The sequence below is a fragment of the Pleurodeles waltl genome, chromosome 7 (assembly GCF_031143425.1).
Source record: "Pleurodeles waltl isolate 20211129_DDA chromosome 7, aPleWal1.hap1.20221129, whole genome shotgun sequence".
NCBI classification, from domain to species: Eukaryota; Metazoa; Chordata; class Amphibia; order Caudata; family Salamandridae; genus Pleurodeles; species Pleurodeles waltl.
This window is the reverse complement of record NC_090446.1, coordinates 966227913-966254636: the sequence shown is the minus strand read 5'-3', so window position 1 is coordinate 966254636 and position 26724 is coordinate 966227913. Positions and strand designations below refer to the sequence as shown.

Here is a 26724-nt window from a genome sequence, read left to right as displayed (position 1 = left end):
GTCCACATTGTACACTAGGGTACGTGATGGGCCACGGGGGCAAAAATAGTGCCACAACCTCTCTTGTCTGTCCTGCATGGTTGGTTTGATGCCCCTGCCCCTTTTTCCCCTGCACTCCATTATCCATTGTGCTGAAACTGCCCCTCCCGCCTTCCCAGCTGGTCAACTCATTGCCTCTGCACCCTCCTCCCTGCCCTCAATTACCCGAGTCTGTGCCCCTGAACTCTGCCTCCCACAGTATTCTAATGAACAACTAGATTGCTAACATTCTATATTTATTTCAAGTGTGGCACACTTGACATCATCTTAATGTAACCAAAACTGCAATACCTAAAGCATTTCCTTTAGAAATTATAAAAATGAGAGGGTCATATTCCCATAGAAATAATGGTTAGTGCTCTAAAAAACTCAAATGAGGACCTATTTTCTGAGCTCTTAAATAGCGACAAAGCACTTTTAAATTATTTACTATCTTTGTTTTTTATTTAGTTGATCACTTGATTATTTTTTACACTTAGGGGAGAGGATGTGGTGTTATGGCCGAAACTGCAGACTTTGCAACTAGGGAACCAAGTACGAGTAATGGTGCCAGGTCGACATCCTGTGGTTTTGAGCAAATGACTTAATCTCCCCATGTCTAAAACCAAAATGAATGTGTCCTGGTGTAATATAACTGATGGTTATGTAAAGCACTCCAATACCTTTGGGTCAAGTCTGCGTTATATAAAACTCAAAAAAAAAAAAAAAAATTAAGTGTTTGGGCTCTTCTGTCATTCGGCTATTCTTGAGCTACATTTGGGTGATATTTGTTCTACATTTGGGCTCATTTTCTCTGGTGGCCATCATTATTATTTGTTATGAAGCTCTCTAATGTCCTCATTTACTGCAGCAACCTCAGTAGAAAATTATTTCAGTTTTCCACTTCGATTCCATCAAGGTGGTGTTCAGATATGCTACTCTTTTGGTATAGATTCAAAATGTTAGCACTCTAGTTGCACATTAGAACTCTGTAGAGAGGCTGCTGATCACTAGGGAGTTAAGTGGCAGTCGGCTGCTGGTGTTGAAAGTGCATGTTTCAGTCTGCATGTCAGAATGTTTTAATGAAATAGAAGAAGATATTTGAGAACTCATTTAAAACATGTTTACATTTTTCTTTCTACTGCACTAACCATCATTTTTCTGATAAAATGAACCTCCTCATTTTGTTCCTCATTTGTGTCATAAGTAAGACTGTTAGCGCTCTAGTCGTTCTTTAGAACACTCTGGGAGGCTGCAGTAGATCACAAGGGAATCAAGTGACAGGCGGCTTCTGTTGGAAGTTCATGTTTTATTGAGAATGCCAGACTTTATTCTCACATGTCTGAGAAAGATAGTGTGAATTTACAGAAAATATGCTCTCATTTTAGCTTCTGCAACACTTTTCATAACCTCTCAGGGTGAAATCACCTTCGGACACACCACAATTCCTTAAATTTAGTGTGGTACCTTTAACAAATGACTTATATTGTAACTAAAACCTGTTATCACCTGCTATTCACTACAATGCATTTCAATGAGGTGCTATCATGTATATTAGTCCTAAGATGGCTGCCAGCATTTCCTGGTTGAAGTAGTAACAGCCAATTAGATCTCACCGTGAGAGCTGTGCTTAGGCTCCGCCCAGATGTCTATATTTATTTTTCTTTTAATCCTCCAAAACTACTGAACGGATTTACACTAATTAACAAAAAGCACGATCTGCACACCAACATCTAGCTTCCTGCCAAATTTGGTGTAATTTCCATTCAGCGGTTCGAGGTGTAGTCATCCGTAAAGACCCTATGGAAAAATGCATGGGGGAAATGGGTTCTGGAACACCCTCTTTTCCTCAGCTGCTGCTTGACTAATCACCCCAATACTTTCAACACAGCAGCTGTACTGACTGTCGTACTAGTTTTGAAAATTTTGTAAAGATTCCTCAAACAGCTTCAAAGTTAGTGGCAAAACAAAAAACGCTTTTCCTTTGGAAACTAGGTCCTAAATATAACTACCTACTGGCAAGCGCAAGTAGGTCATATATGTATATACATATGGGTGTAAATATTATTTCATGATTATTTTATTACAATAATCTGGCAGGCATCTAAGAGAATCCAGAAAGAATTATTACAGTGCAAATCTTCTCCCCCTAGGTTTTGTCAGAGGCAGAACCCAACATCAAAATCAGTTCAGTATAATAAAAAGCCACCCTTAAAAGTGGTTTGCCATTAACACACTTTTTGCAATAAGTAAGGCCTATTTGTTTTGTCATAACTTTTAATTGTAAATCGATCATACCTAATATGTCTGACAATTGTTAGCAGAGGCCTTACAGTTCACTGCAATCAACAGCTTGACACTGTACAAAACCCAGGCTTACAAAAGTGCACAGAAGCTGGCAACCATTAGGCATACATTTATAAAATTACAAATATGTACAAAATTACAGTTGGGAAAACAATATACAGCAACTCTCAATAGGGCCTAACAAGAATCATCACAGTGAAATTCTACTTGCAGGGTTTGTCAGATTGGGTGACCAACACCTTTACCCTTGCCTACCGATGGCAATCTGTGAGATTACATGTAACCAAATACCTTTCTACGGCCTGTAATGTTAAGTGATGACACACTACTTATAGAAGCCTACTGGCTTTGCCACATACTTTTCACAATTAATAAACCAGGCATACTGCCTGTAGAAGCATCTAATTTACAGGTCCTGGGTACATGTAGCACCACTTTACTTGTGACTTTAAAAGTGAACGAAAAGTGCCACTTGGGTGTAATCCAACTTCATAATGTTTAAAGGAGAGAAAACTAGCACTTTAGCACGGGTTAGCTCCGCTAAAGTGGGCAGAGCCCTAAAGCAAACAAATAAAATTCTGCAAAAACAGGTGACATAAGGCAACAAGTTTGGGGGAAGATCACCCTATGGTTAACAGGTCTAATACTACCTTTGTAAGAACATTTCATAATCAGCAGGCCAGACCTATGACATTAAACATAACATTTCTCTGAACACAAAGCACGCGTATATCTGGTATTATTGGCTTGTCACCATAGGTAACTCAGGCCTACTGTGCTGAGAGTAAGCTTTCCACAAGACAATCATCCAGCATACCGTCAAAAACGTACAATTTTATACAGAATTACAGTTGGTAAAGCAAATGCGATCTCTCCTAAGAAAGCCTAATAAGAATTATTGTGGTGCCTATCTTCTATCTCCACATTTTTGCCGGGTGGATCTCCAACACCAAAACCCTTGTCTACTACAGTATTCTGTGAAATTCCATTTAACAAAGTACCTGCGTACAAGCTTTAGCATACTTTAATAACAACCCATCATTAAAAGCCTATTGCCTTTAATTCATGCTTTTCACAATATTTAGGTCAAGCAAAGGCTTCATCTGGCTTTGTCATAACGCTTCATAATAAACAGATCAAACCTATCAAATCTGGCCTGCTTTTCCCAATAAACTGATGAAGCCTTTATCCTTTACCCAACACCATATTCAAGTGTACATTCACTGGCAAACACCATGCAGTTATAAAGTTGCAAATATGTAGAAACATACAGCTTGCAAAACAATAAGCAACTCCGCTCAACAGCGCCTAACAAGATTATCATAGAGAAACCCTCCAGGGTGAACAATGTCAAAACCCTTGCCTATTATGCCAATTTGTGGGATTCCATGCACCTATCTGTAGGCTTTAATATAGAGTAAAAAGACCTAAATGCCTGTCAACTATAACATATGCTTTTTACAATAAATACGTAAAGACTACTACGTATGATATACATTTCATGATACACAGATCAAGCAATAGCCATGATCACTGGCTTGCCTCTATAATCAACTCAGTCCTGCTGCATTGATTAAAAAACATTGTCACAAGTCAAAAAGTGTTATAAATGCAGTCGTTTTAGTGGACGCATACAAATTCCGCCCAATCAAATCCTGTACTCAGGGAAAACCAACATGTGGGAAGAGTCTCTTGCAGTAGGACTCTGAAAGGTCTTTTTTGCTGATCACCTACGGTGAGGTGACAGTTTCAATTTCAAGCCTGACCTACAAATCCATATAGAGTAATGCCTGCACTCATCCCACGTGCACCACTGTCAGGAAAAACACCATGAATTATCTAATTATTTAAGACACTTAAATAGCATTAAACCATTATGTTTGTGCCCCTGAAGTTCAAGCTCGGGCATCTGGATAAATAATTACAATGATAACAGCTGTGTGGTGGGCAAACACTTTTTTGTGGAAGCACACAGCTTCTGCCCAATGAAAACATGTACTCCTGGATCCCAACTTGTGTGCGGAGCCGAAGCCCCTTTCCTGGTGTTTCTCACATAATTGTCTGGCAACCGCTGTGTTGTTAAGTCGGACCATAAAAAGGCATTAGGAGAGTGAAACAGTCAGTATGGTTTGATCAAGAGTGTCATAACGCAAACTGAATGTTATAGTGATCATACTTCGACATGTAATGAATTCTGTATTATATAATTTAATATTTTAGACTTTAAAGCACCAATCTTATTACGATCACTAAGTTACTAAAACCAGTAAGGTAAGAGGTCCAAATAGCAACTGCAGTTCCTCCATAGGAGCTGAGGAGAAACAGTGAAAAAAAAAATAGTAATAACATGATTTTATTACCATTTTATTTTGTACACTATGCTGAATGGAGTGTAGGGGTGGGGTCAGTGTGTCATTGCTGCCGATTGGCAGCAATGAGGAGTGTCTGCTTCAGTTTGAAGTATGCATGTTGGTTTGACCAGCTATCTTACTATGGCCAGCCCAACATGCGCAATTTTAACCTCATCCACAATTCAAACCTTTCAACCAAGCTGTCTTAGACAGCTGGGTTCGAGAGCAGGCACAGGGCTGCAGTGCCTTTTGGAGTGCTTTGGCAGCCTGCTCCAACCAATTCAGATGCTTCACTCATGCTGCTTAACAGCATGAGAGCAGGGTCTGGATTGGATAAGGAAGTTTGCTGTGTGACGTCACCTCACACTCGGTGGAGTCTAGAGCCTGGGACTGGAGAGCATCGAGGACGAGCTGCAGGATAAGGAAAGTAAAAACTTAATTTTTCTCTTTTTTAATTTTTTATTGTAATGTGTTTTGATGTAATTTTGTAATGTATGTAAAGTGAATGTATGTGGCAATCCACTGTTTTTTAATACCACCAACTGGCACTGCCGAATAGAATTCCCACGGCAGGTAAAAAAAACACATCCCTAAAATGGTGGGATGGGCATCTTCACCTCTCCTGTGTTAAAAAAAACTTTCAGCTTTGTGTATTGTAAAACCATTTTAAAGGTGAGATGCTTACAAATAAAAACCAATTTTGTTTGCTAATCACTCACCAGGATTATGCAACAAACTTATTTAGCCAAATTCTGTCTGAAATGTTGCTGATCTGGATTGCGTGTGAAGATTTTGTACTTAGGGAATGTGTGGGCCTCCATCCAGGGAGAAGCACCATGCACCAGGTGTTCAGATTTTTTTTTGTTAGCATGAAATTCAAGGTGCAGTGATCAATATAGTCCTTCTTCGTGGACTTCTGCACTGCATTCAACACAGTCAGGTGCTTGGTGCTTGCAGGGGTGGAGGTACTTTTACTGTACATCCTTGGTCTACCTGCTGGTCCTAGAAAACATTAACTGCACCCCCCTCAAAACCAGCAGACTGCACACTAATGTACTGTTAATAAAGATGGTTTCGTTGTTATGCACCAGATACCGACAGAATTCCGAAGATAGATTAAATATATCACCCAATTCAGTGACCACAATAAATGAGCCAAAAATACAAGTAAAATGCAAGTGATCTTTATTGAAAAGAAATCCAATTGGCCTGTAATAAAATTGTACTGGAACTTGTAACACACTATAAATACATAGGACTATTATTTCACCAGAACTTATTCTGGAAACCTCATTGAAAGATTGGAAATTCGCCCATACTAAGGGTCAGCAGGATGAGACCAGTTCCCATGAATCAGCAAAGGCTAGTCCAAGACATGGCCACCAGTCTTAATGTGGTAGGAAGTAGTTTGATGTTTCCTGGCTGTTAGGACTCAGAGTACATTCATCTTTGAATGCTGTTAAAGGCAGTTTGCGGGTTATATCTTTGCAAAGGGGTGGGTCACATGATGGGAACAGCAGGGATCAAACGTCCAGGAAACAATAAAGGCTAGCTTGAGATCAGCCTTAAAGTGTTAGATGGGCGATTGATTTTTCCTGTCTGGAAAAGCTCACCATACATTCTTCTTCTAATGACGATAAATCTGGGTCATATCTTCACAATCAAAAGCATCATCAGGATGGACCAAGGGCCCAGAACTCATCAAGTTAGCCTAATGCATTGAGACCAGCAAATTGTTTGATTTTTCCTAGCCGGCAGGGTTCAATGTACTTTCATCTTATAATTCCATTAAACACAGATTGCAGGTCATATCTTTGCAATGGGACAGATTACACAGATGGGACCAAAATCACCCTTAAAGTGATGGAGTACTTGATTTTCCATGGCCTGTAGGGCTTGTGTACGTTCATCTTCTAATGTTGATAATCACAGAATGCAGGACATATGTTCACAAATAGGAAGGGTTAGCAGAATGTGGCCAACTGTCCAGGAATCAGCAAAGCTACACTGTGACATTAAGACCAGCCTTAAAGTAGTAGGAGCAGTTTGCTTTTTCCCTAAAATGTGCCTACATGGTCCAAGGTCAACGTTCTTGGATGAAAGAGGCGGGCAAAGCCTTTGTTCTCCCAGATTGGAACTGAGAGGCAGTATCCAGGAGGCTCAATCACCACTGCTGGCTGAAGCCTGCATTCAGAGGTGCTGAATTATGAGTTGTCCGGGACAGGAAAGGACACCTACAAGCTATTGTTTTAGATCAAAGGCCTCTTGCTATAAGTGTTGGGAGACTTAATTGGGAGTTTTGGGGAAGGGAGCGTTGAAAGGGACAAGACAGATGAGATCAGATAAAGGGTTAGCTTATGGAGAATCATATAAGCAGTGTTTTAAAGCTCATAGTTTGGTAGTTCTCATTTCGTTCAATTTTAGCCCAATTCACCTCTTATGTTACATGTTTCTGTGCTAGCCAAAACAAAGAAAGCATCCTTTCACTGCAATGTCTCATTTGTTTCCTGAAATGTTGTTCACTACTAACAATGAAAGTGGAAATTGTCTGGGAGGAAATTCAAGAAGGTCAGGAGGATGCTTCCTTATGTTAACTAGGAAGAGTAATGATCTATGGATTCTAAGCAAAGTATTCGCTTTGCATGAGGGAGTGTAGACAGAAGGGTAACACAAGGCAAGCGGATTCACTTTTGTGCTGTGAAGGCTGCAGCTTACCAAGTGCTTTGTCTATTACCCTTCAACATGCAGTGTGAAAGTCTGATGAGGGTCTGAGCTGCAACCCGACTGGGGGTCTCACACCATGGGTGCCTTTAGGAGCTTGAGGGGAGGCTTGGAGCTTGAACCCCTAGTCAAAATGTTTGTTTTCTTTGGACTAGTAGGAATAGGTGAAATCTGGGCTGCAGATATTGTGTTATTAAGTTGAGAAGGATGTGAATAGGGAAGCAGAGCAACCCAGGGCTACTCAGGGGAGGAGGTGTGGGCTAGAAATCCCATTTCACTGGCACACAACACCATCACTAAAATTATTGTTCAGTTAGTACTTTTTGTTCTAAAAAGAAAAAATATTTTTATTACACACACTATTAAATATGATGCATTAAATTACAAATATATACGTCAGGTAAATAGAACTATCTTTGGTGGCTTCCTCATATCAGATTACATCCCTATGGGTTCCTTAACCCTATTATCGCAACACTACCAATATCTATATCAGATGCAACATCACATTATAAGGCTTTGTTAGGCTGCACCACATCAATAAAACTGGCACAAATCAAATCAAATCATTAACATTTATAAAGCGCGCTACTCACCCGTGCGGGTCTCAAGGCGCTAGGGGGGAAAGGAGGGGTTATTGCTGCTCGAACAGCCAAGTCTTTAGGAGTCTCCGGAAAGCGGAGTGGTCCTGGGTGGTCCTGAGGCTGGTGGGGAGGGAGTTCCAGGTCTTGGCCGCCAGGAAGGAGAAAGATCTCCCACCCGCCGTGGAGCGGCGGGTGCGAGGGACGGCAGCAAGTGCGAGGCCAGCGGAGCGGAGGGGGCGGGTGGGGACGTAGAAGCTGACATGCTACGAATTAAACCCCAGAGGGACAAGGAATATATTCATATGGATTCATTATAAGCATAAGCATTGCAGTGTTCAGCAGTAATGTTGTCAATAAAGCATTTTAATTTGAAAACGTGTCAGTCTTCCTTCAGCATCAACAGGACACAAAGTGCAGCCATGGCACCAACCACGAGGGACCCCTGCACTCCAGAGCCCAAGAGCAAAAGCTCCAGCTCTGGGGAATGCTTGAAAGCAAGATACACCTTTCCTGAGGACATTCTTACAAAATCCAGGTGATTTACAGTCATTTTTTTGCAAACGTTTCCTGGAGAGATGGTTCAATCGCTGCAGACCATGGCTCTTGGTAGGTTCCTGGTGGTGCCCCTGTGACTCCTTGTGGCACAACACAGTCCAATATAAATTTATTTTCACCGCATGCAGGGATTAATGGAGGAATCACCCTGCCACACGAGTATATATCTAATGAGCAAATTTGTAGCTGTGAGTAGTTCCATTTTTTTGATGCCCATGCGCCTGTTGCCGCCTTTTAATTTTTTTTTATATGTGTCCCACACCCACTGCCACCTTGGGCAACCACTTTGGTGAGGCAGCATGGGAAGCCCACTACCATGTTGTCCAGCTGGCTCCTCGCCTGGCAGAAACCTCCCTTGGGTGCTAGGCCTTCTCTTGCCTGTGTCAATGAGGTGGGAAGCAGGTAGAAGTGTATGTGGCCCGCTCCCCCCTCGTCACAGGAACTGGAAGTATGGGCTGCATGCTGCCAGGGTTGGGTGAGTGTGCAGTGATGTGCCACACTTTTCCTGGTCTTCTGTCCCAGAGGTATGTGGTCCCTCAGGACTCTGTGTTTGACCTGGGGGATGCATGGGTGTGTTTTTGTATACCCTAGGGGCTTGGCTCTCCAGGGGAAGAACTCCTGAAGATTGCAGCAAAATTGGTATGTTCTTTGCTCTGTCCCTCTCCCAAGATATTATCTTGGGCCTTGCAGGCCCCATGTCAACGAGGGAGAAGTTCTTTTGGTAACGGTGGTGAGCGCTAGCCACCAGAATCTTCCACTTCAGGCCTTTCCGGCCTCTAAAGGTGAGCTTTTTGTAGATACTGGATATTCTGGCTCACTGGCCAGTCCGGTCCTCTGCCTTGCTCTTGGAGCTCTCTCCTGTTGGAGGGGGAATCCTGTGCAGACCCCAGCCAGCAAAACACCCCCCTTGCCACACTCCTAGATCCAAGAGCCTCCTGACATCTTGAAAGGCAACCGGGTGGCAGTGGAGCCCAGGTCCTTTCCCCCAACTGGTCCTTCGAGAAGCAGTGGCCTTATCTTAAAAGGCAGACGGCGCTGGTTAACATGCTCAATCAATTACTATGAATTTACTGTGAGTGTGACTCAGGTTAAACGTTCACAAGCTGGGTAGCCATTTGCAAAAACTCCTGGTGGATTAAATGGGCAGAATGCATTTGCTAAAATGGGCCTTTTAAAGTTATGTAGTTTATGCTCAGGTTGCCAGCCGTGATTGCTGTTTCACTTTTTCCTTGTGCAGGGATGCATTTCTTTAACATGCAGTGACTCGCTGAACTACAACAGTTCAGCAGACATACCCCTGGGCCATGCCCCCCATTCCTGGTGGGTGATTTTGATACGAGGATAGCGCGTCCGCAGAGCGGACGCACGCAGTGTGTGCGCCACAGCCTCCCGAGGGGCGCCTAAGGCAAGCACGTCGTACCTGTCTGCGCCTGGAGGGCACCAGGTGTCAGGAACCCTGGTCCTCGTGTGGCATACAGTGATTATCTGGCGATGATGAGCACAGGCAGGTCCGGTGAGTGTGACTGTTTTAGCTTGCTTGGTACACACTCAATGGTAGGTCTTAGAATTAACGGCCACCATCCTCTCCGCCCTGCAAGCCTCATACCCTTCTCTTCTTGTATTCCACAGATCACTACTGCTGCTCCAGGTAAACTGTCAGGAAGGACCTGGGAGTTCATGTTTTAGCCTAAGCCTTTGCTTCAACTGCAAAAAGCCCCATCCCTTGTTCCTGTGCTGCCCTAGTGAGAGCACAAGCAAGGGATGGCCAAGGCCACTAAGACATTAAGGAAGTCACTAAAAGGTGGTGTAGTGCAGTGCTAGACAGAATGTACAGCGCTGGGCAGCGGAGCACCCCATCTGCAAGAGCAGTCCTTGTATGAGCTAAGGAAGGCAGACTTTGGGGGTCATTCTGACCCCGGCGGGCGGCGGTTGCCGCCCGCCAGGCGGGAACCGCCATTTGGCCGCTCCGCGGTCAGAAGACCCCTGGGGCCATTCCAACTTTCCCGCTGGGCCGGCGGGCGCTAGCCAAGGTAGCGCCCGCCGGCCCAGCGGGAAAGGGGCCTGCAACACTGAAGCCGGCTCCGAATGGAGCCGGCGGTGTTGCAGGTGTGCGACGGGTGCAGTTGCTAGGCAGACAGTGAAAAGCAGGCTGGGGCCCTGTTAGGCATGTGGCATGGGCAGTGCAGGGGCCCTCAGGGGCCCCAGGACACCCGTGCCCGCCAGCCTCTTCCTGGCGGTGAAAACCGCCAGAAACAGGCTGGCGGGAAGGGGGTCAGAATCCCCTGGGCAGCGCTGCTTGCAGCGCTGCCCTGGCGGATTCGCCCAGCCGGGGGGAATCCGGCGGGAAACTGCCGGACCCGGTTTTCTGAGAATGGGCAGGGAAGCACCGCCAGCCTGTTGGCGGTGCTTCCGTCATTCTAGCCCTGGCGGTCCAAGACCGCCAGGGTCAGAATTACCCCTTTTGTGTTGACAGGCCAACAAGTGAGAGACTTTGGGCAGACAAAACTTGTGAGCACATGGAGCACGTGAGATCAGAGGTGCCCTGTCATTGAGGAACCCTAGTACTCCCTACTATTAGACCAAGTATCAAGCCTGCAGGGAGCTTCAGAGCACTTTATGACTGAAGGAGGGAGCCTTTGCACTTAGAGCTCTTAAGCGTACATGAATGGAGGAAAGCTATGATGGAATCTTTTTCAGGTGTCCCAGAGCAGACAGAGGTTAATGAGCTCCAACTGTAACAATGAGAGCATTTTACCACTGAGGATGTGTGGCTTTACCATACTACTGGTCTCTAAAAACTGAGCACCAAGTTAGTAGCGAAATCCAAGACCTACTCGGGAAGATGGTGTGGGAAAGAACGTCAGAATTTTGTGATACATATAACAGAAGTAATACATCAATGAACAGTCAGTGTTTTTATGCAAGAACAAAAATTGTTTACTTTCAACTCACAATACATAACTGTACATTCAAAAATCAGGATACAGAAAACTAGTGCAATTTTGCAAGACAGCTATCAATCGATGCGAGAGTCAGATGATCTAAATTTTGGCTGCTACCTAATAGTAATTTATTGTATAAAAATACAGTGAGTACAAGTTAGGATAATTTGTGCTCATGGGGGAAGTTGGTGGGTACAGATCTCTCGATGCTTTCTGGATTCCTGCCTATCCCTACTGCAGTTAATTGTTGCAAGGGTCATGACAGCATGTGAATTGCCCCAAAGTGTGCAGTTCCACCCTTCAATGCCACACTCTTTGACTAGAACACAGTTATTTAGTTTATAGTGAGTTGATTCACTTCCACCAACCAGGACAGGGGCTGTGCTTCTCCTGTTGGCGTATGGTTTTGAAATGTTACACCAGGAGTGGTCATACTGACTTGGCCCCAGATGGTATCTCAGACACCGCATTGCACACACAGGTGAGAAGGAGGCCTAGCTCTACTGGCTCTGCTCAGGGGCAAGTGGATCTTCGCTTAGGATTCAGCTTCAATGCATATCTCTAGAGAATTCTAGTGACTGGTTGCTGCAAGTGTGATCGGGTGGTCCCTTAAGTGACTTTGAATGTGACTGATCATCTATAGGCCAGTCATTATAACCTGTACAGTGCCACTTTGGGCTTTAAAATTTCTTTCTATGCCGCAAATAGCTCACCTTAAAGAAATAGAATTTTTGCCTTTAAATGTATTGAGAAAAATTATAGGGGACCAAAACATTAAAAGGATCCTGGGCTGGATCATATCCCAGAGAAATTTTATATATCTCAAGTCGGTATTTGTGGTTCATTGTTATGATCCATTGTTATGCTCCATTGTTAAGCAGTTGCTAGGAATTAATGAACAATAGATGTAGATGGCTAAAATATTTCTCAAAATAATCGTATAATGTAATTAGGAAATCCTTGATGAGAAAAGATACTTACCCCCTTGCAGGCAGGATTTCAGAAACTGGTCGGCACCCTCAAGCAAAACATTAGGGTGGATCTCTATTTTGGATATGACAAGTTTAAGAAAGTACACCTATTTTTAGGCTCTGTACATTTGAAAGTCGCCATTTTTCCGCCCAGTGCAACAAAGTAAAACTTGAATAGGACTCTATGGTGCAGTTTGTTAAAACTCTACTTATTTGCAATTACCGTAGAGTCAGATTTAGTCAGAATGGCAAAATAAACAAGGCATTCAGTACTGAAGTTGGGTTGCCCCAAGGTAAGTCCCTGTCCTCAGCTTTTCATTCAATATATTTTTATATTATCTCCTTGTTATGCTGAGATATGATACCCCCATATGTTCCAAGAGTTGGGGAGTTTCCTATTTTGCTGTCCACAGACAACTTAAAGTGAGTTTCATTCCTTATTAGAAGTATTTTCACATAGCTGTAATGAGAAAGTCTTGCCCAGAACGCATTACCTCCTTTGACTATCTGGATACTACAGTCTACTTCCTCAGGCTCATGAAATCCCCAGATAGCACTAAAGTGCGCTGTCTCTCACCCGAACAGCTTAGGGTATTCTGAAGTCCATTTCATGATTTCAGAATTGCTATAATTCTAAAGATGGCAATTTATCAAGCTAAAGTTGCAGATTGATGTACTTTGCTTTGAACACAGCATCCTATTTGTTCTGATAAAAATAAAATTAGCCCTTTTGAGATTAAATTGGTGAGGGTATCATGTACGCTTTGATTTGGGTCCAGCTGTCATCTAAGCCTTGTCTTAGGCCTGTTTATTCTACCTGAAGTTTCTTGGATGAAAAATATTGGTTCTACCAAGAGGGATCTCAATTTAAACCATATGTGGCAGCAACAAGAGTATTATCAACAGGGACAGTCATTAAGTGTTTAACCTACTGAGAGAGGCATTGTCTCAACGGTTTTAAGATAGCATCCTACACTATTATGAGGTGTAATTATGTACTGGATTACAAGGTGGAAAAGTTAAACTTAGTTAAGTGCAATATATCCCTTGTCCTTAAGGAGACTGTTTTATTGCTTAGGTTAAGGGTTCTCCCACTTACATCCTTAACTGCCTGTTGGAACTCCAAAGGGCAATTACCATTACCATCAAATATCATCTCCTTAAACAATTTTGCATTTTTATCAATTTTATCTTAAACACACCAAGTTGAGACGACAATGGCTGAGACCAATCATAGTGAAGTATGAAATAAGGATGGCCTGGTAAGTTCTGGTCTTGCCCCATAGCACACAAAGAGAAGACTGTATGCATTGTCACAAAGTTTACATGGAGGACATGAAAAATTAAGCACGATGTACCTCGAAAACTGTTATTTTTAGAGCTGGGAAAGGTTGTTAAAGCTCTTAGGGACTAGTTTACTCACTTTGTAGGCCTCATTAATTGTGCAGTGTTGTTTTGTAAAACTATGCATTTTATTCATGTTGATTTTCTGTTGTCAGTATTATGTTATTAAGTATCAATTTCCCTGTACAGCACTCCGCTTGGTTTCGGCTAGGGTCGTGCTATATGCATACCACATATACACACATAAATACATGATAATGGCTTATTTACATTACACTTATTATTTACATATAAACTTATGATGTTGAGAAATGATGGGTATTGTAGGCTTGATTCTCTTAGCCATTCAAGGTCAATGTGCATTCAACTGTAAGCTATGGACCTACCTACAATCCCCTAAAGCCTGATGCTGATCCAGAGGCCCGTGAACCAAATATTAAGATTCCCCTATGTTAGGTCCAAAGGCCCCAAATCTTTCCAAATGTTTACTACTACTCAAATGCCATCTTTAACGTTATATTTAATCCCCCACATCTCCCTCAGTCCCACACCTATACCTACTGAGAAGATGCAGTCTGAGATGAATACCTACATTTATTTCAACATTACATCTTCTCTACCATAGCCCACCGGCATAATATTGAAAAAGTTAGCAGAGGGGTGCCATGATCCTCTGCAGCAAGCCGTTCTCCTCCCTTCTTTCCCCTAGCTACCATCTCAGCCATCAACGTTCTCTCTGGAGTATTAAGTGGACTCACTCTGCCTCCACAAGGCTATTCAGTATTCGCTCCTTTTCCTCCTGCAGGCTGTCCAGCTTCTGCTGCATCTGGATGGATTCCTTTTCGGCATCCTGTGCACAAGAAACAAGGAACACATGAAGTTCCAGTTGACCTGACTGACAGAGTCATAACTGGGAAACATAGCAATCACGTTTGGCTCACAACCAATAGATATAATAAACAATGAACTAAACATAAGAGCTAATCACCAGAATTCCTTCCAGTCCTGGAGATTGGGTGGGATGATGACCAGAGAAGATGATTATGTGCATCAACACTGCATGCATGGGTACAAAGATGTAAATGGAATAAGTTACTCACATTTTGCAGTAACCTTTGTACTATTTGTCTCAAAACCACTAAATTCACAATAGGGGAAACATACCAAACTACTTTCTATGCAGGAACTGAACAGTAGGATGGCAATGGCTGCACTCAACAAGGAGCAACAAATACATGAGTGCCTCAATACTGGTGCCCGCAAATATCATACAAGATACCAAACATTGCACCCTGCAAATTATATCATAGCATACAGATAAAGGGACATGTATGCCTTCCAGAATTGAGGCATGCAGATATAAAAGCATTTTAAACTGCCTGAAAATACAGAGTGGGTAACAGGTGCATTGGTGATATTCCTGAAGCATTTCTCCCCTGGGTGCCAAAGATCCTGGGTGAATCGCTATTATTCCTTGTATACATTAACCATAATACCCACTAACATCCAAGTCAAGTAGTTTACATCTTTGCATCATTAGGCATAGGACCTAGACTGAGTAGAGAATTCATGGCTAACATGGAAGTTAGACCATACTTTGGGAATGTACAAGGAATGACTCTTCGAGACATCTGCTATGAACAAATTACGTCTTGTTTTGCAGATACTGAGTGATTGCAGCTCACTCTGTAATGGGTCTGAAGTTGTAGAAACTGAAAACAATCTTCATATCACCTTTTAATATTGTTGGTATCAACTGATTTAATTAGGTGGGTCAGACGACATGATTAGATTAAGATGGTGATGCCAACTAGAACAAAAAGGTCCTGTATCAGGCCCAGAAAATATTTAGAGAGCACCTAGATTGGGAGAAAATCAGTTCCATTACTCTGTGGTCACATTCAAAGGATATGCAGCTTCCAAATATCAAGTATAGTATACTTTGTATGGCTAGACACAGATGTCTGAAGATTTAAAGCTGTAGGATCCCTGGTGCCATAACCTATAGAAGCACAAATCCCTGAAATGTTTGAGGCCATTACAGTCAACCAGAATTCACAGGCAACCAGTCATAAAAGAGGTTATGCTGTTCAGTGAAGAAGTACAAGTGAGTATCTGAACTACAGTTTATTACACTAGAAACAGGGCCTGAATTACATCTGGGTGGCAGGCCACCATCCATCAGGGTGGCAGAGGTTTTCTCATTCACAACTCCAATCAGACTGTTGCTCACCAAAATAGAAGATCACTGCTAGCCCTGCAGTGATCCCTATACCTTCACAGAAGCCACCAACATGGCAGCTCTAGTGAAGTCCAAAGCGCAAGTATCTGAAAAACAAAGAACAAATTATTTTTTTTCTCTGTTCGTGACTAAGTAAAACCTGGCGGTGGCAGAGTGAAACAAAAGACAGTCCACTCTAAATAGGATGGTGCTCTGATGTCCTTACTCTGACAGCCCCTACTATGTCAAGCTGATCATACAAGCTTTCTGACAGCGGAGGCAGCGGTAGGACCACTGTCAGAAAACTGATAGTCTGTCTGACTCAAAATAGAACGGATGGGCTGAGTATTTTGTAGATAGGGTACTCTGTAACTCTGTGACAAAGTACCTTGTCTTCCAAACTCTAAATCAGGCCCATAGACTTCTAATAGTGGAAAAATGGACACAAACATATGGCTATCCGACAAGAGTGGAAGTATCCACTTTAGCACCAAGTCCACACAGCAAAAGTGAAAGAAAACACCAGTGTTTTGCACTTGGATCAGGAGAAATGGACACACACTGCTAATCAGTAGCAGCTCTCACTCTCGGGTAACATCAGAATAAGGAAATCTCCAATAAACCGTTTTTCTTGTATGGATTCAGATTCAACTAATTTATCTCTATACAAGATGCAGCTTCAGAGAAGAAACCTGTTAGGGACTAGAAAACCTTTTCTAGGATTCTTCTGAACTAGACATGGATCGGGGCTTCATCCGTTTGCTATAATGATTGTAGGCAATGTATCTGGGTCATATTACCGCACAGCAAAAAGAAGTGGACAGTAATGGTTCTTCTTGGACTACATGCATGACAGGTCTCTCACCAGGCAGCAAATTGGATGCCATAGTTTAGGTAGTATGCTGGATCAGCTTGAACAGCAGTGATTACCAGGTATGAACAGAGCACGTGAGGGGGATGAATCTCGAGAAGGTAACAAAGTCCCCGTGGAAGCACGCTACTACACTAAACACTGCTGATCGGGCATGTAGTGAATGGCCAGGAATAGTGTAAGTAAACGCTAAGACAAGGTGACATAAGAACTCCAAGAATGCAACACAGGTCATCAGTAATGCCACGACTACTGGAATAACCCCTGTGCAGTCTGACACAGAATGGCACCAGAGGAAATGCTAGCCACAATTGACATCAAAGACACCCTGAAACACAAAAGTGACAAAATGGCCATCGACCTGTACCCCTTAAGGGAGCAGAATATCTAAGAAACTCACAGTAGTGCCTCTTTTGCTTGTAATACCAGCTTAGTTAACCATGAGAAGAGAGGTGTCGTTAAACAGGGGAAGGAAGGGGTCGTTAGCCAGTGGAAGGTAGGGTCTGGGATAGCAATGTACAGAAATCCTAAATTACACTCAATGTAATAATAATTTCTGTTTATCTTCCTATTGACAAATATCATTGCCACTATCTTGTCTGTTTTCATATTAACTACTATTCATATTGTGTGCACTAGGGTATGTTTTTTATTTTAATAAAAACTATAAGTGCATTCGTCGGGTGATTTCTTGAGTGTGCCTATTCATTTGGAAAGAGGGTATTAGGTCTATTAATTATTCCTCTGATTAGTAAAGAATTGATCGCTACCTACAGAGGGTCTAGACAGTCTATCAGGCCCTGTTCTGGAGAATCCTAGAAAACAGATCAGAGGTGGTAACCCACCACATTTTGGTCCTTAGGGGTGTGGATCTATCATTCTGAGTTTGACGTGCTAGAAGGGAATATAAGTAGGGCATTAGCCGCAACGAGGAGCAATGTGCTTTTCGGAGGACAGTGTTGTTGCCCATGTACATGAAAATAGCTATGTTGAAAATGGTAGTTGGCCTGAGATACTTTCGCATCCCTGCCAATTCATATTCTGTAGGGGTTCATTTTTGACAGCTGAATGTCATGCTAATAGAAATTATATGGGCTTCAGAACAGGGCTGATTAAACTCAGATTCCCCTCAATAAAGTGGGTCTAAATGTCCCAGAGTATGAGTGATATTACTTGGCTGCTCGGCTTAAATGGTTATCCAGAAGGCTGGGAGCATCTGAGAACAGAGACTCAAGGGAAGGCACCTACACCCTTACAGTGAGGGAATTGTAGCAAATACTCATTAAACACAAAAGCAAAATTAAGACCATAACACAACAGCTAAGTGTACGTAAATACTGTTGGTCTTGTTGCTTTTGATGAACACATACATCAATATTTTATGCATTGGGGTTATCACTGTGGGGCATACCAGCACCTCATATTAAGGGAAGGATAAGTTACTTACCTCTAAATCCTAGTTCTCTTCCAGGGGTATCCTCATCAAAGTCATAAACATTGAATATTCCCGCCCTCATGCGGGGACCACGGAGCATACATAAAATACACACATAAAAAAAGTATGAAATATGCACAAAAAAAAAAATATATAGCATTTTTAGTAGACAAAGTTTCATACTAAACTCATATATATGTGTGTATAACAGCAATGCAGACTATCTTCATAAACAGGCTAAAATGCTTTATTTCTATGGAGTTTTTTTTTTTTAAACAGACCTTTTCAAAATTACAATAAGAGAAAAAAAACTTTCCAAAGCCCCCTAGCTGGGCCCAGGGAAAGAAGCAGTACCAACATCAGTGAAAAAAAGAGACAAAACTACATTGAAAACAAAGGAGCATTATTAGCCAATAGGCTGCATGCAGGTTAACACAGGAGAACCATAAAATTCTGGCACCGTGCCTTTAAGACCCTGAGCACCTCCAGTATCCCACCATGCCTCAGGGGTGAAGGAGAGGTGACAGTTGGTTCACAGTTAGGTCAGTACTTTTTTACGGTGACAACTTGTCCAGCAGATTCTAAAGATAGTGTGTCCTGCACTTCTAGGAGACTTGCGTCCGGGGAGGAGGGTGGGTTGTTTATGACTTTGATGAGGATACCCCTGGAAGAGAACTAGGATTTACAGGTAAGTAACTTATCCTTCTCTTCCAGGGGATCCTCATCAATAGTCATAAACACTGAATAGATTAGCAAGCCCCTCCCTTAACTCTGCGGACTGTCTAATAGAAGTGCAGGAAGAGATATGCATTATGCAAACAAATTTCTCAGAGATGCTTGCCCAACTTGGGCGTCTGCTCTGGTATCTGAGTCCAAACAGTAATGCCTAGTAAATGTATGTACAGCCTTCCATGTAGCAGCCTTACAAATTTCAGAGATTGGAACATTATTAAGGACGGCAGCAGTAGCCGCCTTTCCTCTTGTCGAATGAGCCTTAGGCCTAGCCAACAGCTGTTTGTTAGCCAAATGATATGCAGTAACAATACATGAAACTATCCATCTAGATAAGGTTCGTTTTGAGGTTGCCTCGCCTGTTCTCAAATTACCGTAATTGACAAATAAGTGGTGAGATCGTCTAATTAGTTTGGTCTTATCTGAGTAAAATGTTAGCACTCTTTTCAAATCCAGGGAGTGCAAAGTCCGGCGAGGATCAGTCCTGAGAAACAAAGGATCTTGCTCAGGTGCCTTATATTTCTTTAATATCCTAGCAGGAGCTGATCTGAGGGTGGCTGGTGCTAAAAAGGTGTCCATGGTTGGTTGTAAAAGACCAGGCACCAGCAGTAACAACTTCTTTAAAACCGCTCTGTGTTGCAGGGTTTCAAAGATCACGGATGAGGATGTTGAAGGTTCCGGGACCTCAATATTCAGCTTTTGTGCTTCCCTGAGAAGCACCTCGTTAAAGGTTGTGATATCGTCCACCGGGGAAACTCTAGCTGGTGGAGAATCTGTTAGGGTCGGGGAGTACTCTCTTACTGAAGACCCCGAAGATGATCAAGAAGGAGACCTTCTGCGATGAAGTGTCCGTGCGACAAGTTGATGGGCGAGACATGCCCAGACGATGCGGCTCTCGACCGCCCAGATGAACCACTCCTTATGGAGACCACCGGAGTTGTTAGAGTGGTCTTATCTGCCGAAGGGAGGCGACGCTCTTCTCCTTGTAAGACTGGCAAAACCTGTGTCGACGTTGACAGTTGCAACGACGTCGAAGGGAGTGACGTGGGTTGCTCTGGTCTCGACGTTGAGTGCCTCGACGGTGACCGGCGGTCCCTTGACCGCGACCTGCTCGACGTCGTGTGCCTCGCCGTCGAGAGATGGGCCGTCGAAGGTGGATGTCTTTGCTCTAGCCGTTGAGGCGATTTCAACGTTGTCTTTCATGCCGTCGAGGGGTGCGAGGCCTTCGATGGCGTATGGGCACGGCGGTGCCGGCTCGACGTCGATCAGTGGGTTGCCGTTGACGGAGATCTGCCCCTGTGGTGGCCATGTTCCTTCAACGTCGTATCCTTTGACGTCGGTCGGGTCGCCGTCGATCTATGACGATGTGACGGTGGCATCGATGATGTCGACGGGGAACAAAGAGGTACCTTCCTACCTGCTGTCGTCGATCTAGCCTGTCCCTCCTGAGAATGGCTTGTTGGCTGCCTGGGAAGCAAAGAGGACGATGTCTTCTGCCTCTCATGAAGACCATGAAGTCTGATCTTCTCCCTGTCCTTCAGAGTCCTTTTTGACATGTTCTTGCAGTGTCTGCAAGTGTCAGGGCAGTGACTCTGAGGCAAACATACAATGCAAAGAGAGTGTGGATCTGACTGGGCCTTCTTCTTCCCACAGGAAGGACACTTCACAAAAAGAGAAGTCATTTTTCAGTCAGGAAAAAATCTCTGGACTCAGACAAAGGTGTAAAATGTCGAGTAAAAGTAGAAAAAATGCTGTTTTTAAGTATTTTCCTGAGAAAAACTCAGAAAAACTGAGAGCTCAATGCTCCAGGATCCTCTCAGAAGAAGCCGGAAAAAAGAACTGACCTAACTGTGAACCAACTGTCACCTCTCCTTCACCCCTGAGGCATGGTGGGATACTGGAGGTGCTCAGGGTCTTAAAGGCACGGTGCCAGAATTTTATGGTTCTCCTGTGTTAACCTGCATGCAGCCTACTGGCTAATAATGCTCCTTTGTTTTCAATGTAGTTTTTTCTCTTTTTTTCACTGATGTTGCTACTGCTTCTTTCCCTTGGCCCAGCTAGGGGGCTTTGGAAAGTTTTTTCTCTAATTGTAATTTTGAAAAGGTCTGTTTAAAAAAAAAACAAAAAAAAAAAACTCCTTAGAAATAAAGCATTTTAGCCTGTTTATGAAGATAGTCTGCATTGCTGTTATACACACATATATATATGAGTTTAGTATGAAAATTTGTCTACTGAAAATGCTATATATATTTTTTTTCGTGCATATTTCATAGTTTTATATGTGTGTATTTTATGTATGCTCCGGGGTCCCCACACGAGAGCGGGACTATTCAATGTTTATGACTATTGATGAGGATCCCCTGGAAGAGAAGTGTGAGATTCCTCTAATGTACAGGGGTTAACCCTAGTAGAACATCGATTCAGGGGTGCAACCCTCAGATGCATCCCAGATTAAGCATAGGACCATGATCTCCTTGTGAGATAGTCTCTAACCATAACAGTAAAACATATACAGGGATAAGAGAAGCTGAACCACTCACACACAAGGCACTATAACTGATGCATGCCCTCTTGTAAGGGGACAAAGGCTGTGTCACTGTTGTATAGAGTGCTCCTCGACCACTCTAAATGCACTGTACAGAACCTAAGGAACAAGTGAGAGAATGATATTGGTAAGCCGATAGAGGAATATCAGTTGGGAAGGATACTTAGGGGGTCATTCTGACCCGGGCGGGCGGCGGTCGCCATTCTGACTTTCCCGCCGGGCCAGCGGGAAAGGGCCTGCAACACTGAAGCCGGCTCGGAATGGAGCCGGCGGTGTTGCAGGTGTGCGACGGGTGCAGTTGCACCCGTCGCGATTTTCACTGTCTGCTATGCAGACAGTGAAAATCATGCTGGGGCCCTGTTAAGGGGCCCCTGCACTGCCCATGCCAGTGGCTTGGGCAGTGCAGGGGCCCCCAGGGGCCCCACGACACCCGTTCCCGCCATCCTGTTCCTTGCGGTAAAAACCGCCAGAAACAGGCTGGCGGGAAGGGGGTCGGAATCCCCATGGCGGCGCTGCTTGCAGCACCGCCATGGAGGTTCAGCCCAGCCAGGGGAAATCCGGCGGGAAACCGCCGGATCCCCTTTTCTGACCGCGGCTTTACCGCTGCGGTCAGAATGGGCTATGAAGCACTGCCAGCCTGTTGGCGGTGCTTCAGTCATCCGTGGCCCTGGTGGTCTTCGACCGCCAGGGTCAGAATGACCCCCTATGTGTTGTCCCTGAAGTTTCTATGAATGCATGTTGTAAACTAATACACTCAATGCTGTGTACATCATGCCCCATAAAATTAACAAGTTCAACACGGGTGTAGCAGCACTGTACTCTAGGTGTGGGAAAGCAGACAAAGGTACTGGTGTATTGGAAGGAGGTTACCCTGACCCAAAGTGAAGCTACAGACAAGACAGATGAGACAGGCATTTTTCTGAACTTTGGTAATGCTCTTCTGGTAGCTATGCTATCTAATCATAGATTCCTATACTTTTCATTTTCACTAGGTGGAAGAGTGGGTTTCAGAACTTTTCCAAAGAAACTGCTCCTACTGGCCAGAATGTGGCACAATCAGAATCAGTGGTGCCCTCTCTCCACCTCCAGAAGTGGCAGAGCCGTATTCAGGCGCCATCCATCCACGATAATGTCAGTTTATCTTTGAACACTTCCACACCCCCAGATGCAGAATACCTGTGATAACCTGATAGACTGACAAAGTGCAAAATTTAACCTGCCACATTTTTAAGAAGGGCTAAAGAACAGAGACGGGTGGGTATGGTGGGGAATATACACTTAACAGTATTCACAACAAAGAGCATTACCAAAGTTAAATAACTCGTTCTTCAGATGTTTTTTAACTGCAGATTCCCCTCCTTTTGAATAGATACTGTAGGAGGCTGGCCTGGCTTATAGTGGGTACCTTGTGGTACTTAAACCTTGTGCCAGGTCCAGTTATCCCTTATTAGTAGAATAGAGGTGTTTCTAGCAGCTTAGGCTGTTAGAGGTAGCTATGGCAAAGCAGCTTAGGCTGAACTAGGAGACATGCAAAGCTCCTACTATACTACTTATATCATATAGCACAATATCAAAAGAAAACACAATACTCCGAGTTACTAAAAATAAAGGTACTTTATTTTAGTGACAATATGGCAAAAGTATCTCAGAGGATACCCTCACTTAGGAGGTAAGTAATATACACAAATTATATGTACACAAACTCAAAACAGGTAATTAACAGTAAGAAAAGTAGTGCAAACAATGTAGAATCACAATAGGATGCAATAGGTAGACATAGGTCTAGGGGCAACACAAACCATATACTCCAAAAGTGGAATGCGAATCATGAATGGACCCCAGACCTATGGGAGGTTGTAGAGGGTCACTGGGACTGTGAGAAAACAGTAAGGGTGTCCAAGATACCCCACCCCAAGACCCTGAAAAGTAGGAGTATAGTTACCCTACTACCCCAGGAAGACAGTATAGTCGAGATAGGGGATTCTGCAAGATTCACAACCACCACCAAAACACTGAAGACAGATTCCTGGACCTAAGGACCTGTAAAGGAAGGGGACCAAGTCCAAGAGTCCAGGGGGGGCAGGAGCCCACTAAACCCCGGATGAAGGTGCAAAAGGGCTGCCTCTGGGTGGAAGAAGCCGAAGATTCTGCAACAATAGAAGGTGCCAGGAACTTCTCCTTTAGTCAGAAGATGTCCCACGGCTGCTGGAGGATGCAGACATGTTTCCACACAGAAATACCGCAAACAAGCCTTGCTAGCTGAAAGAGTTGCGGTTGAGGATTTTGGGTGCTGCTGGGGATCAGGAAGGACCAGGATGTCACCCCTTGGAGGAGGAGACAGAGGGGGTGCTCAGGCCCCCGCAGAAGCAGGCAGCACCTGCAGAAGTACCGGAACAGGCACTTAGAAGATCTGAGGACAGCGGTCGACTCAGAGTCACAAAGGAGGGTCCCACGACGTCGAAGTCCAAATCAGCAAGTTGTGCAATGCAGGACGGAGTGCTGGGGACCCGGGCTAGGCTGTGCACAAAGCAATCCTTGGAAAAGTGCACAGAAGCCGGAGCAGCTGCAGATCACGCAGTACACAGGATTACTGTCTGGCGTGGGGAGGCAAAGACTTACCTCCACCAAATTTGGACAGAAGGGCAACTGGACTGTGGGAGACACTTGGACCCAGCTCCTGGGTTCCATGGACCACGCTCGTCAGGATGAGAGGGGACCCAGAGGACCGGTAATGCAGAAGTTTGGTGCCTGTGTTAGCAGGGGGAAGATTCTGTCGACCCACGTGAGATTTCTTCTTGGCTTCCAGTGCAGGGTGAAGGCAGACGGCCCTCAGAGCATGCACCACCAGGAAACAGTTGAGAAAGCCGGCAGGATGAGGTGCTACAATGTTGCTGGTTGTCGTCTTGCTACTTTGTTGCGGTTTTCAGGTGTCCTGAAGCAGTCAGCGGTCGATCCTTGGCAGAAGTTGAAGAGGGAAGTGCAGAGGAACTCTGGTGAGCTCTTGCATTCGTTATCTGAAGAATAGCCCAGAGGAGAGACCCTAAACAGCCCAAAAAGGAGGTTTGGCTACTGAGAAAGGAGGCTTGGCTACTAAGAGAGGTAAGCACCTATCAGGAGGGGTCTCTGACGTCACCTGCTGGCACTGGCCACTCAGAGATGTCCATTGTGCCCCAACACCTCTAAATCCAAGATGGCAGAGGTCCGGGACACACTGGAGGAGCTCTGGTCACTTCCTCTAGGAGGTGCTGGTCAGGGGAGTGGTCACTCCCCTTTTCTTTGTCCAGTTTTGCGCCAGAGCAGGGCTGGGGGATCCCTGAACCGGTGTAGACTGGCTTATGCAGAGATGGGCACCATCTGTGCCCATCAAAGCATTTCCAGAGGTTGGGGGAGGCTACTCCTCCCCAGCCCTTCACACCTATTTCCAAAGGGAGAGGGTGTAACACCCTCTCTCAGAGGAAATCCTTTGTTCTGCCTTCCTGGGACCAGGCTGCCCAGGCCCCAGGGGGGCAGAAACCTGTCTGAGGGGTTGGCAGCAGCAGCAGCTGCAGTGGAGACCTCGGAAAGGCAGTTTGGCAGTACCTGGGTTCTGTGCTAGAGACCCGTGGATGCATGGAATTATCACAATTCCATGATCCTAGACATGTTACATGGCCATGTTCGGAGTTACCATTGTGACCCTACATATAGGTATTAACCTATATGTAGTGCACTCGTGTAATGGTGTCCACGCACTCACAAAGTCTGGGGAATTTGCCCTGAACGATGTGGGAGCACCTTGGCTAGTGCCAGGGTGTCCACACACTAAGTAACTTGGCACCTAACCTTCACCAAGTGAGGGTTAGACATAAAGGTGATGTATAAGTTACTTATGTGCACTGAAAATGGCTGTGAAATAACGTGGATGTTATTTCACTCAGGCTGCAGTGGCAGTCCTGTGTAAGAATTGTCTGAGCTCCCTATGGGTGGCAAAAGAAATGCTGCAGCCCATAGGGATCTCCTGGAACCCCAATACCCTGGGTACCAAGATACCATATACGAGGGAATTATAAGGGTGTTCCAGTGTGCCAATGAGAACCAGTAAAATTAGTCACTAGCCTGCAGTGACAATTTTAAAGCAGAGAGAGAGCATAAACACTGAGGTTCTGGTTAGCAGGGCCTCAGTGATACAGTTAGGCACCACACATAGATTATTATGAGCACTGGGGCCCTGCCTGGCAGGATCCCAGTGATAAGTAGGCAAAAAAAACATACATACAGTGAAAATGGGGGTAACATGCCAGGCAAGATGGTACTTTCCTACAGATACCAAAGCAGTACCTCCCAAAAAGCAGAAAGTCTGAGGAGTGGGCTTAAACCAAGGAATCCTTCAGAATTGAGCATGAAGTGATATGGCCCTCTCTGCATACTTGAGAACTGAGTCAGTAATACCTGGTGAAGGTGTAGACAGATGTCCAGCACTCACTAGAACACCTCTCACAAACACCGTCAAGAGGCCACTGGCTCTGATGGATTCTGCCTAAAGGCTTTCCTGAGCCTCCTTTGTGGTCAGGTTATAGCATGTCTTTATACAGATGAAGATCCACCTGAATAAGGTTTGCTTCAGGACTGCTCGTCCCTTCTATGCATGTTTAGACTCAAACATATCGGGATACAACGCCAACATGGCCCAATCTGGAGGTATTCGGGTGATCTGACCCTGGTCTTTCCTGATCTTCTACACAAATCAAGGCAGGAGAGGCTGAGGTAGGAAGGAGTACAGCAGAAGTAGGCCTGAGCCCAACTGCAGGCCGAATGCAACCCCCTGGAAACCTCTTGGTGGGAATTTTATTGTGCAATAATTAGGACGTTGCTTATTCACAGCAGTGCTGAAAAGATCCAACCAAGGCTCAACCCACCAGGTGTAAACACCTTGGGCCACCTCTGGATGAAGACCCCATTCGTGATCTGCCAAATGATGTCTGCTGAAATTGTCCGACCTGATGATCAGCGAGGAGTCTGCAAAATGATTGGCTGTTAGTGAGAGTTCATGAAGGTCCAACTATATGCCGTGATGGAGTGATCTTCACTTCTCTCAAATGACCACTCCAACCTAAAGACAATGCATCCATCATTACTCTAAGCTTTGAA

The 26724-nt window shown here is 44.4% G+C and overlaps 1 protein-coding gene across 1 annotated transcript in view; it reads right to left on the bottom strand.

Annotated features, from left to right (window-relative positions):
- CCDC40 (coiled-coil domain 40 molecular ruler complex subunit) overlaps positions 1-26724 on the bottom strand; it is a 447448-nt gene that overhangs the window by 90434 nt on the left and 330290 nt on the right. Inside the window, exon 17 of the mRNA XM_069199714.1 lies at positions 14552-14643. Coding sequence (XP_069055815.1) covers positions 14552-14643 — 92 coding nt within the window. The remainder of the gene's footprint in view (positions 1-14551; positions 14644-26724) is intronic.